Source organism: Lontra canadensis, unplaced genomic scaffold (genome assembly GCF_010015895.1).
Source record: "Lontra canadensis isolate GAN:19392208 unplaced genomic scaffold, GSC_riverotter_1.0 scaffold87, whole genome shotgun sequence".
NCBI classification, from domain to species: Eukaryota; Metazoa; Chordata; class Mammalia; order Carnivora; family Mustelidae; genus Lontra; species Lontra canadensis.
Window position 1 is genome coordinate 2435249 of NW_022631081.1, and position 13601 is coordinate 2448849.

General features: G+C 40.8%; 1 protein-coding gene across 2 annotated transcripts in view; it reads right to left on the minus strand.

Moving 5' to 3' along the window:
- The window catches only part of PITPNB (phosphatidylinositol transfer protein beta), a 63428-nt gene extending 58428 nt beyond the window's left edge, over positions 1 to 5000 (minus strand). For both annotated transcript variants that reach the window (XM_032883283.1, XM_032883284.1), the window contains exons 1-2: positions 4919 to 5000; positions 116 to 146 (exon numbers count right to left, since the gene is read on the minus strand). In XM_032883283.1, the coding sequence (XP_032739174.1) occupies positions 116 to 146; positions 4919 to 4938 (51 nt within the window). In that variant the 5' untranslated portion in view covers positions 4939 to 5000. The remainder of the gene's footprint in view (positions 1 to 115; positions 147 to 4918) is intronic.
- Between the last annotated feature and the right edge of the window lie 8601 nt (positions 5001 to 13601).

The following is a 13601-nucleotide window of genomic DNA, read 5'->3' on the forward strand; positions in this document are numbered from 1 at the left end:
TTGTCACACAAACTGGAATGTAAAGGTAAGGAAATACAACAAAAATATTACTTTAGATTAACATATTGAAATAAGCTATATCAGCAAAATAATACAGAAAAAAAGGAAGACTTACCTCCTGAACAGAACATGGCAAAACCACACGGCTAAAACAACAAAAGAAAAAAAAAATATGTCACATATGAAATATTTGGCTTTAAAACACAGATCTCTACACTTAGAAGAACTTTTGCTTAAATCCAATGATAGCATAATACAAGGATGTTATTGTCTTTGCAATGCCTCGGGCTCTAAATAAGAATTTTTAAATTGGGGAAGTAAAACTACCACTTGTGGCTCTCAATGATCACTCCCATTTAGTGACCTCTTTGTATCAGGACCCCAAAAACACAGCTGTAGAGATTCTTGTGAGGAGAAAAGAAACAAGAGTAAACTCATCACTGAAAATTACAGGGTACTGAATATTATTTTTAGAATGTCTGGTCAGGTTGCCCTCATGAAATTTTTAGTATGGTTTCATTCTCTATGTACTACATATTTTGTTTTTATGTTATTTCTCATAGAATGTATATCTTGAATCTCATGAATGAATGCTTCCTAAAATTTTTCCCCAGTACCTGATTACTCCTCAGTTCTATTAAGAGAAAAACAAGTAAAAATTCCTTTAGATGTAACAAGAAAAGACTTTACCAAGGGAAATACTCTGAACCTTAGAAACAGAACCCCTTCCAGGGCAAGCACAATGTAAGGTTGACTGGTGTGTGATTCTGTCCAAGAGTTTGTTACTAGACCAACAAAAGGACTGAAATGAAGGCATAATGCCCCTAAAGATATAATCCAAAAAAAAGAATATTATGGTAAATTATATCAGAATATTGCATTTATCACCAGATTTTTATAGGGAAGTACCTTCACTTATCTCCAGCATAAACTGTGAAAATCCCTAGCAATTATCTCATGATAATAGCTGGTGTCCAAGACATCAACTTCTTTTTTTGGCCTGGTCTTTCTCAGACTTTTCCCTACTAACTATTAGGGTACCATAGCAGTGTTACGTAAAATTTTCATTTTAACTTTCTATTATAAGAAAACGGAAAAAAATCCCACAATGGTCACCTTGATTTTCATTTTATAGAAAACTCCCAGTAGTTTTTCCTCATTCCAACTTCTCTTCGGCTGCATGTCCACCCATACCTCTCTCCCTATTCTCCTCAAATATCTATGCCTGAGTCTTCACATCACCTTGACCTCCAGCATGTATAAAACATGCCTCCTGTTATTCTCCTCTGTCACTATCTGGGGTCACTCATCACTCTCTGTCTCTCTGATAACTGTCACCTAAAGACAATGAACATTCTCAAACACCATGATTACTAACTCCTATTCTCATCAAAAATAAACTTGTTATACAAAAAATCCTTGCATACCTAATCCTCTTAACTGTCTCCTCAGAATACACACAGATTTGCTCACTGCTTCAGTAACAGAAAATAAACTGGGGCCAAGAGGGTGTGGTGGGGCGGGGAGAGGCAGACTAAGATATAGGTTGAGAGCATAGTCTTTTTTTTTTTAATCTTTACTTTTTTATTTTTTTTTTAAGATTTTATTTATTTATTCCACAGATAGAGATCACAAGTAGGCAAAGAGGCAGGCAGAGAGAGGGGGGGAAGCAGGCTCCCTGCCAAGGAGAGAGCCTGTACCCAGGACCCTGGGATCATGACCTGAGCCAAAGGCAGAGGCTTTAACCCACTGAGCCACCCAGGTGCCCCTTGAGAGCATATTCTGAAAGATAAAGAAAGATCTAGACAGAGATACATGTTGGGAGCATATTTTTAGGACCTGGAATACAATGAAAAGAAATCTATTACATTTTTAGGCAACAAGGGATCCAGGAAGGTTGTTCCAAAAGGGAAGTGACATGACTATAGCTAATCTAAAGAAGTCATCTGTAGCTGTTTAAAAAACATTGAGAGGCAGGAGTGTGGGGAAAAAACCATCTTTGGGGAGGCTGGGCAAAGATTCACAAAGGCCTGAACCAAGAAGACAGACTGCAGAAGAAATGGAAGGAATAGAGAGGGAAGAGCTAAAGACTTCCTGGAACTTTCACAAAACCAAAGAATCACTGTTGAGTAATTTTAACAACTACTCACTAGTGGGAAGATCCCTATTTTAATATAACAACACTTAGAGTAAAACCCATTTCACAAAATCAAAGTGACTGATTAAGACATTCTGGATAAATGATGAGTCAAATTCTTCACTATCTGCTTACGAAAAGTAAAAGGAATAGACAGGGTTTGATTTTCTCTTTTTCTCAAAGCCTCATTCATCTTTTACAACAATTTGAAAATTTTCAAAATTCTCTGAAAATCCTCAGGAAAATAATTTTCCAAATGGAACTAGCAACTAGTTCTTTAAAACTAGGACTCTACACTAATGGCAACTTCATCTATTGCTTAAGTAACAACTTAAGGGAACTCCCCACCCTGAAAAGTCATTTCTAACCTTTTTATTTATGTCAAAAATAGATAACGTTTTTTAAGACAACAAACATTTGCCAAAGTATTTTACAGTTTACCAACATCTTCACATAGGAATGACCTATTCAGTGCTCCTGACCAAAAATGATTTTAGAAAGTTGACTCACAAATAGGAAGAATTCTGTTTTTCATTCAACAACACTGAGCACTTAACAGTATGCTGGCCTAGATGCTACGCCGGGTACTAGAAACAAAATAAAAACAGACTCTGCTTTTAAAAAGTCTAAAAGGAGAAAGAAAAAAAAAAAAAACAAGTCTAGGGAGACACACATGAAGCGTGAACATCAAGAAATGTAATTTATAACTGTTTAGGAAAAAAATTACGTTTGGGCACATTTCAGCATTTGTTACCTTGGCACATTTAAATTTTTATAATGAAAGTAATGGTTTCACAAAAAGCATATTGTGCAAATTCCCAATGGGAACTGCTTTCCATGAGTTAGCTTGATACTCCTCACTAACTGTCAAAGGGATCTACTGAACACTTAATTCACATTTTAGAAGGGAGGAAATAACTCTAATAAAAATGAACGAGATCTATGAGGTAAGATCAGTTCTGCAACTCACTTGCTATGTGACTTGGGCCAAGTCAATTTCCTTCTGTCTTGTTTCCTCCATCTGTCTTAGTATCTGCCACCTACCTACATTACAAAGATGTCAGAGTATTAAATAAAACTTTCACGATACATTGCATAAAAGACTTGGAAGAAAAGCTTTATCCAGAGTTCAATACTATAAATAAACTTTATCCAAAAACGTGTCTTTTCTCAGGATCCCTGTGACTGACTAAAGTTGTGATTTTTCATTAACTTAACAAGTACTTACTGAGCCCTTACTATGCTCCAAGAACTATTCTAAGAGTTGGGAATATGGAAGTGAGCAAAAGAGACAAATTCGTGGAGCTTGCATGTAGCAAGAGAATACATGTGGTAAAACAGAAAAAAAAAAGTGACTGTATTGCATGTTAGACAGTAATAATTGCTACTGACAACAATGCAGGAAAGGCAAATACCAAACGGTGGGGGTTGCAATTAGGTCTTCAAAGAGGGACTCCCTAAGGTGATACTTAAGTAAAGACCTGCAGGAGGCAGCATAGCGACAGCACTTCAGGCAGAGGGAACAGCAAGCAGAAAGGTCTTGAACTGAGCTTTTTTCCTGAAGTAATGAAAGAACTATTAGGAAGCTTGAGCTTGAAATGGACCCGGGAACGTGCAGGGTAGTAAATGCGATCAGACCAGAACAGAAAATAATGTTAAGACCTCGTGGGCTACTGTAAGGACTTTTTTATTCACAGTGAGATTGTGTGTGGGAGGGGGGGTGTCTTTGGAGAGTTTTAAGCAGAGAAGTGACAGAAGTGACTTTCTAAAGGAAATCTGAGAACACTAAAGATAAGTCATCTTAAGATAACTAAATTAAACCAAAATGTACGTTTAAGAATTTAAAGTGAGAGGAGCTTTTGAAAAAACCTACCAGGCCATACGAGAAATCCCTAGTTGCCCACAGGATGCTGAGGATACGAATCAGCTGTGACAGCTCAACAATCATGGCTAACAGATTTCCTGTGATAGCTACAATGCTTGCCGGTGGGAAATGCCTTAACCTTTCAGTAAAAGCACTCCGCCGGTCTAACGCACCTGAAAGCCCTTCCATCTGACAGGCCACGTGTTAACAATTCCTGACCTCAACCTCGTGAAGGAGGTGGAACCCAGCGACACCCCATCTTAAAGACGTGAAAACTGAGACTCAAAGCAGAGAGACGGCTCTCCCGATTAAGACAACTGCGCTGCCTCGGGGAGCGCAGTTCTCCGAACTCCCAGCTCCTGCTTGAACTTCAGGGCGCCTACGTCCCACCTCGAGTCGCGACACGGGGACTGTCTTCACCTGGCAAGCCCATCTTCCGCGGGCTACAGGTAGGCTCCACCCCACACGACAAATCACTGTCAGACCCACCGCGCCTCCCCACCCTCGGGCTCCGACTCGGTCCCGGGCTCGGTTCCCCAGCGACCGGCCTGCGAGTGGGCCCAGGCTGGGACTGGAGCGGGGGGTGGGGGGTATACGGGGAGAAGGCGGGTCCCAGCGGAAACTCCCGGCCTCGCCTTCCCGAGCCACGCGCTCCGGCCGGGACCCAGGCGCCTCAGTCCCAGGGGAGTGGGCGGTGGTGTTACCACGGCAACGCCAGGGGAGAGGGTCTGAGAACGCGCCGTGGTGAGGCCTTCGGTGGGCCGGGGGCACGGGCCGGGGGGAGGGGGCGCGCGCAGGGAGCGGCCAGACAGAGGATCGCTCCTTTCTAGAAATATTCCGCTTCCACCACTTCTCAATCAGTGAGTCTCCCACCACCGCCGTCGCGTAGCCTCGCTCGCGCCCACCGACCCACTCACAATTCCTTAATCAGCACCATCTTCCCGGAACCCCCTCACAGCTGCCGCCGCTACCACCACCGCCGCCGCCGCCGCTACCGCCCCTCACGGCGCCTGCGCGGCCCCGCCTCCTCACTCCCCCCGAACCACCGCGGCGCCTGCGCGTCCACACCCTTCCGCCGCGACTCGTCGCGTCAGCGCGCGCGAGTAGCTAGCTCCGCCCTAGTCCGCGCCCCACCCTGGGCTCGCGGAGCTTCCATTGCGGCTGCGCAGCTGGTTGAGAGGAGGCTGTGCGGCTTTTACTGCCGCTGCGCACTTGAGGCGCGCGCTCTCTGGTCCCCTTCTTGCGGCTCCTCTTTCCGATCGAGTTTGGCCGGGGCGTGTGGGGAGCCTACGCTCTTTGGTGAGTTTTTCCAGTCAGTTCTTTGGAAGTCGTTTCCTAGTGGCCAGCGTTAAACTTTCTCCCACCGCTTTTGAAAGGAGGTCCTCTCCCTGAGCTTTCACTCCGGGTTGGGGAGGCCGACGCCACCGCGTTCGCCCGTGGCGTTCTCCGTCGGATTCCGCGGGACCGAAAAAGGTTACCTGGCTCGTGGCTCACGTGCATATTCCGGCAGCCTCGTGAGTGCAGCCGTGTGACCGTTGCTCACTGGCTAGGGCCAGCAGCTGTGGCCACACGACCTCCCCAGCGCCGGAATCCACCCCAGAATCCAGTGGCTCGACGGGAGGAGCACCGGCCACTGGCGACGACGTCCCCTGTGAGGGCGAGGGGTGCTCGCCTAGAAGACCCAGGAAGGGGAGCTGGGTGGGAGGGCGGTCGCTCGGTCACAGTCTCCTACCCACACCCAGGCTCCAACCTGCCTGAAAGCCAAAAAGGACCTTTGGATGAATGGTGACCCGGGGGTCACTCGCTTACTCTGTGCCACGCACAGTTCCAGACACTGGGGATACATCTGAAAACAAAATCCGCACGGTCTCTGACCTCCCTTGGGAACAAATCAGTAAGAGAGGATTCGGTTTAGCGGGAAGCGCTCTTCCGTAAATGAATGAAGCAGGGTAACTGCCCAGGACGCAGAATCATCAAGACAAGGACTCTCAAGAAGCGAAGGTTGGAATAGCCCAGCCTGTGAAGATGGTGGGGGAGGCACTCCAGTTAGAGGGAGATGGCCCCTGAGCCTGGAAAAAGTTCGGAGTATTTGAGGGGCCGGTAGAGGGTAGGTGTGGCATTTTAAATGAGGGGGGAAGATAAGCTGCCACTACATAGGTCACTAGGCCATAGTAAAGAACTTGAATTGTATTCTGAGAACCATGGGAAGCTGTTAGAAAGTTATTAGAAGAATGAAAGGAACATTAAAAATGTTGGCTATAAACCTGTGTGGTGTATCTGGTACTAGAAGACATCCAGTGGAATTAGGGCTGCCTCAAAAGTAATAGAAGTGAAATATTTACTAAAAAGCTGGAGATTTCCTCCCAAGGCACTATCTGGGGGATCATCTCTGTGATGTGTGAAGCACTTTGCTAGGTATGATGGCCACGAGTCAAGGAAACATTTTCTTTCAAGAGGTTAGAAGCTGGGAGTAGCTTTCATTGACTGAGCACCTATCTCTATGTTAGGTACTGTGCTAGGTAATGGAGATGCTTTATCTCATTTCTTCCTGAGAAGAAGGCAATGATATAAGTATTTTAGCATGCTTTAGAAAGGAAAGAAAACGAAGTTCAGGGAAGCCAAATTAAGTGACCTGTGCAGACGTCATTCAGCCAGCTTGTTCACAGAACCAGGTTTCATATCTGGGTTTTGAAAACTCAAAGTCTGGTTTTTCCACTACACTGAGTTTTGTTTAGAAAAAAAATGAGTAAGAAGTTGGGGCATGCAGACAACTTTTGACAAATAATTGTTCTCAGTTATAGGAAGAAAAAGGTTATGGTTAAAAATCTAGAAGTTACTTAGCAGTAAGAGAAAGTACAAATTGGAATAGTATGCCTATGTGTGCGGGTGTAATATTTTCTAAGATCCAAGGAGGTAATATTGTCAAACTTGTAAATAGCCATTTTATGTCACAGTTTGTCCCTAAATGTTAAGCAGGGTGAAAATACAGCTTTAAAAACTTCATGGATGAATTTGTGGTTGACATCCTTTATCATTAAGAAAAATTAGGATGTTGTATAACTTAATTGAAGTTTTCCCACAAGTGTTTGTTGATTCCATTGTCTGCATAGCACAGTTGCTGCTCATAGTTAACACTCAAATGTTTGTAAAATAAAGAGACCGTGTGCTAGATGGAGCATAACTCTGAACCATTATACGGTATGGATGTTTCTCTTTGCCATCCAAAGATTCAGATTAAATAAAACATTCAGGGGCGCCTGGGTGGCTCAGCCGGTTAAGTGTCAGACTCTAGATTTCACTCAGGTCATGATGTTGGGGTCGGGAGCTGAGTGTGACGTCTGCTTGGGATTCTCCCTCCCTCTCTTCTCCCCTTTTATGCTCTCTACTAAAAAAAAAAAAAAGTATAAAACATTCAATACAAACTACAAAGATAAATTAAGAAAGTAACCAGTTTAGATGTATTTATTGAGGGGAAAAAATACTAATTCAAAATTAACTAGGTTGGTAGAAAACATGAAATCTAGATACTGTGCTTTCTGTCTGACTGGGAAATAGAAATGGCAGAATGAGGGAATATTGAAGAGGACTAGGAGCAGCAAAGACATGCACCATTACCCCAAAATGAGAAAGGAGGACTTATAAAGAAAAAGATCATTACACATAAAAAATAAAGATTGTGTGGCATATTCTTATTTTAAAACTGAAGATGTTAGATCTTGTGCATTTTGTAAATATGGACATAATATGGGATATAACTTACTTGTTTTTGGATATAGAAAAAATCCAACATCTTTTAAGCCTGGTGTCCCTTGTTCTTTGTTCTAACTTTCAGCCCTCAACAAAGGTAACTTTACACACAAGATGTACAATTGAATTTAACTAATTCTACATGCCTCGTATAATCACCAATCTCCTTTGTATCATTCTGGAGCAAAGAGCTCACTATAGTAAGAATAGTCATAGATTTATTGAGGCAGATCAAAAGATTTCTGACAATGAGCTATATTTGGAACATATATATACTAGTTGTAAAGTACGACTCTCAAACAGTCAAATATTATAATTCAATTTTTCCCCTTTTTCTTTTTTTCCCAAAGGAGATGTTTTTAACCAGGACTTTTTGGTGTATATTAGGGAATTTGTGAGCCACTGAAATTATATAATTTTATGTCCGTTTTTCCTGGGGAGAAGTCTTTAGCTTACATTGCCTTGCTTAGTCTGCATTTTGCCATCCTATTTTTACCTTCTTCCCATTCGAGGATTATCTTAGTTGAGACTATTTCTATGAAAACTAGAAATATTTCCAAGAACGCTCTAATTTTATCAAACCTTAAGGCATCGGTCATGGTATTGTGCCACTTTGGGGACGTAGGATGGGGTTTTGAAGTAGAAAACCCTTGGCCTGAATCCAGGCTCTGCCACTTGCTGCCTATGTACCTTGAGTAAATTATTTAATCTCTCAGAGACACTGTCTCTATAAAGAATACCTATAACATAGAATTATTGTGAGGAATAAGTTATGAAGTGTGTAAAGAACCTGTTACTACCGGATACATAATAGATGTTCGATGAATGGGAATCATTTAAAGCATATAGCTTTCAGAAAGCAGAACAGTAAATATATAATTAAGTTCCTCCCATCCATCTCCCTTCATTCCTAGAGGTAGCTACTATCATTAATCACTGTTCATCCTAATCAATGAATAAGAATGCACGTATGTATGCATATATTCATATACGTACCTTACCCCTTCACCTACAGAGCATGATACAGATTTCTGTTCTGTATCATCACCAACATTGGGTATTGTCAGAATTTTTCATTTTTGCGGCTTTTATTGGTTTTAGAATGCTATCTCATGTATTCAGTTGACATTTCCCTGCTGTGTCATGATCTCCATGTTTACTGTTTGCGTCCTTATATGCTTGTTTCCCTATTGGTTTTGTTTTCCTCTTTTTGATTTATAGAATATATACATAGCCATTTTGGATTCTATCTGTGGGTGGTTTTATCACTGAGTTTGTAGCAGGGTGTCTTGATCTCTATAGTATTGACATTTTGGGTCTGATGATGCTTTGTTGTGGAGACTATTCTGTGCCTCGTAGGATGTTTAGCAGCATCCCTGGCCTCTATCCACTAGATGCCAGTAGCACCTGTCCAGTCATGACAGTCAAAAATTTCTGCAGACATGGGCACCTGGGTGGCTCAGTTGGTTAAGCAACTGCCTTCAGCTCAGGTCTTGATCCTGGAGTCCCATATCAAGACCTGCATCAGGCTCCTAGCTCTGCCGGGAGTCTGCTTCTCCCTCTGACCTTCTCCCCTCCCATGTTCTCTCTCACTCTTTCTCTGTTTCTCAAATAAATAAATAAAATCTTAAAAAAAAAAAAAAAATTCTCCAGGCAGTGCTCACTGTCCCCTGGGGGGCAAAATTACCCCTGTTTGAAAGTCACTGGTTTATAGTCTCTGTTATGCAGTTATTTATCTTTAAGAAAATCTTATCCCACTAGCATTTTTTTGAGTACATATTATATTCCAATCCCTAAGTGTTTCACATAACCTAACCCTAACCTATTTACTCATCACAGCACATATAAAATAGGTACTATTGTTATCCCTATTTTATAAAGAGAAGTCAGGTTTATGTCTTATAATGTGCAGAAAATGTTAACCAACTATATACAAGCTATAATTTGCATACAATAAAATGCACTATTTTAAATATACCGTTTTAAGAGTTATGTCAAATAGATACTCTGATAATACAGCAATCAAGGTGCAAGACCTCTCCATCTCTATAAAAGTTTTCCTTGTGCCCCTGTCCTGTCAGTGACCCTGCACTCCCAGCCCCAGGTATGCATGGAACTGCTTTCAGTAACTATAAATTAGACTTTTTTTTTTTTTTTAACAGTATATCATCAAATCGTATAGTGTGCACTTTTTTGTATCGGGCTTATTTCATTCAGCATAACATTTTTGAGATTCATCAGTGTTGTGTGTAGTTAACTCCTTTGCACAGCTGAGTGATACTCCTCTGTATAGGTCTATCAGATTTTTTTAACATTTTCCTTAAGATTTTATTTATTTATTTGATCACAAGTAGGCAGAGAAGCAGGCAGAGTGTGGGGGAAGCCGGCTCCCTGCCGAGTAGAGAGCCCAATGCGGGGCTTAGTCCCGGGACCCTGGAATCATGACCTGAGCCCAAGGCAGAGGCTTTAACCCAGTGAGCCACGCAGGCACCCTGATCTATCAGATTTATCAAAAAATATTTATGAGAGAGAGAGCGCGAGAGACTGCATAAGCAGCAGGGAGGGGCACAGAGAAAGGGAAAAGCTGACTCCCCACTGAGCAGGGAGCCTGACACTGGGCGTAATCCCAGGACCCTGAGATCATGACCCTGAGATCATAACCTGAGCCGAAGGCAGACATGACTGAGCAAGCCACCCAGGTGCCCTGATATATCAGATTTTGTTTGTCCATTAATTCGTTGATAGGCTTTTGAGTTCTTCCTTGTAGCTGGCCATTATAAATAAAGTTGCTGTATTTGTGCAGAAGTCTTTCTGTAGGGGTGCCTGGGTGGCTCAGTTGGTTAAGTATCTGCCTTCAGCTCAAGTCATGATCCCAGAATCATGGGATCAAGTCCCACATCAGGCTCCCTGCTCAGGGAGTCTGCTTCTCCCTCTGCCCTTCACCGCACTTGTATTCTCTCTTGCTCATTCTCAAATAAATAAAATCTTAAAAAAAAAAAACTTTCTGTAAGTATGTTTTCATTTCTTGGGGGAAAATTTACTTAGATGATAAGGGAAGTATATGTTTAACTCTAGGAGAAACTGCCAAATTGATTTGCCAAGTGGTTGTGCTATTTTACATTCCCACCAGCAATATATCAGTCTAGTTCCTCTACATCCCCGCTAACACATTTTAGCCATTCTAGTGGATGGATATGTTGTGATATCTCATTGTTTAATTTGCATTCCCTTAAAGACTAATGTGAGTGAGCACTTTTCATGTGCTTATTGATCATTCATATATCTTTTGTGAAGTATCTGTTCAAATCTTTTGCCTATTTTTAAGGGAGCTTGGGTGGTTCAGTTGGTTAAGCATCTGCCTTCAGCTCAGGTGATCCTAGGGGCTTGATCCAGGACCCCAGGTTGGGCTTCCTGCTCAATGGGGAGTCTCCCTCACCCTCCTCCCCTGACTTGTGCATGCTTTCTCTCCCTCTCTCTCTCTCAAAGAAATAAAAACTTTTGCCTATTTTTAAATTGGTTTATCTTTTCAGTATCGAGTCATGATAGTTCTTTATACATTCTAGGTGTGAGTCCTTTCTCAGACGTAGATGTTACAAATATTTTGACCCGGCCAGCTGCTTGCCTTTTCATTTTCTTGTTGCTGTATTTTAAACAACAGATTTTAAATTCTGATGAAGTCTAGGTTATCAAGTTTTTATTTTATGATTCATACTTTCTGTGTCCTGCTGAAGAAATCTTTACCTACCCTATCCCAAAGTCCCAAAGACTTTGTTAATTATGTTTTCTTCTAGAAGTTTAAAAGTTTGACCTTTTACATTTAGGTCTACACTCCATGTCAAGTAAGTTTTTATTTTTTATTGTAAAATACACATAACAAAATTTATTATGTTAACCACTTTTAAGTGAACGGTTCAGTAATGATAAATACGTTCATAATGTCATACATTCATTTCCTTAGCTCTTTTCATCCTGTAAACCTGAACTTACATTCCCATTAAACAGTAAATTCATCCTCCCTGCTAGCCCCTGGCAACTATCATTCTACTTGTGTCTCTATGATTTTGACTATTATAAATATATAAACAGAATCATTCAGTATTTGTCCTTTTGTGACTCATTTGTTTCACTTAGCATAATGTCCTCCAGGTTCATAGTATAGCATGCATCAGAATTTCCTTTCAAGGGCTGAATAATATTCCTTGTATATGTGTATAGACCATGTTTTGCTTATTTATCTTCCTGTTGATGGATACTTGGGTTGCTTACAACTTTTGGCTGAATAATGTGAGAACGCTGCTGTGAACATGAGTGTACAAACATCTCTTCGATACCCTGTTTCCAGTTCTTTTGGGTTATATATCCAGAAGTGAAACTGCTGAACCATATGGTAATTCTATTTTTAATTTTTTGAAGAACCACTGTACTGTTTTTCACAACTGCTGTACTATTCTATGTTCCCACCAATAGTGCATAAGGATTCCAGTTTCTTCACATCCTCTCTAGCTCTTGTTATTTTCATATTTTTTGATAGTAGCCATCATAATGGGTATGAGGTGCTATCTAATTGTAATTTTGATTGACATTTCTCTAATGATCAGTGATGTTGAGCATCTTTCCATGTGCATATTGGCCATTGGAATATCTTGAGAAATTCTACTCAAGTCCTTTATTTTCAAATTGTTCTTTTGTTGTTACTGTTGAGTTTTAGGAGTCCTCTGTATATTCTGTATATTAATTTCTTATCAGAAGATTTGCAGATATTTTTCCCAGTCCATGGGCTGTTTTTTTACTTTATTGATACTGTCTTGTTTTGCACAAAATTTTTTAATTTTCATGATGTCGAATTAATTTTTTTTCTTTTATTCCCTGTGCCTTTGGTGTCATATCTAAGAAATCATTACTAAATCCAAGATCACGAGGCTTTTGCCCTGTTTTCTTCTAAGAGTTTCTAAGTTTTAACTCTTACATTTAGGTATTTGGTCCACTTTGGGTTAATTATTGTATGTGATGTTAGGTAGGGTCCAACTTCATTCCTTTGCACGTAGACATCCAGTTTTCCCAGCAACATTTGTTGTAAAGACTTCCTTTTCCCATTGAATGGCTGTGTAACCTTGTCAAAAATCATTTCGCTATATATGCAAGGGTTTATTTCTGGGCTGTCTATTCCTCTATTTATCTGCCTTCATACTAGTACTACACCGTTTTGATTACTGTAGCTTTGTGGTAAGTTTTGGAATTAGGAAGTGTGAGTATTCCAGCTTTGTTCTTTTTCAAGATAGTTTCAGCTATTTGGGATCCCTCTTTATGGATTTTAGGATAGGTTTTTCTATTTCTGCATTGGTATCTTGTAGAGATTGTATCAAATGTGTAGATCACCTTGGGCTGCTTCATTTTTTTTTTTTATAGGTACATGATGATTCCACTGTATAGTGCACTATAATTTCCTACTGGTCTCTTACCAGTAGCCACTTAGGTTGTACCCAGTAGTTTGCTATTATAGGAGTCTTGCAGTAAATAGCCTTTTACGTTTCATATGTGTGGAATGGTAATCGTAAGGTAAATTCTTCAAACTGGAATTATTAAGTCAACGGTATGTGCATTTGTAATTCTTACAGGGTTTGCCTTAGGGTCCTCCATAAAGACTATCAGTTTATGCTCCCATCAGCAATGTATAGGAGAGTACCCATTATCCCAAACTATTTGAACGTATTTTCAAACATTTTTTTAAAACTTTTAATTGTAAAATATAGATACAAAATCTTACATAAACATTGCCAATTAATTATAAACAACACTTGTTATCTCTGCCAGATCAAGAAAGAGAACATTGCCAGTCTCTTTGTAAGTTTTCCA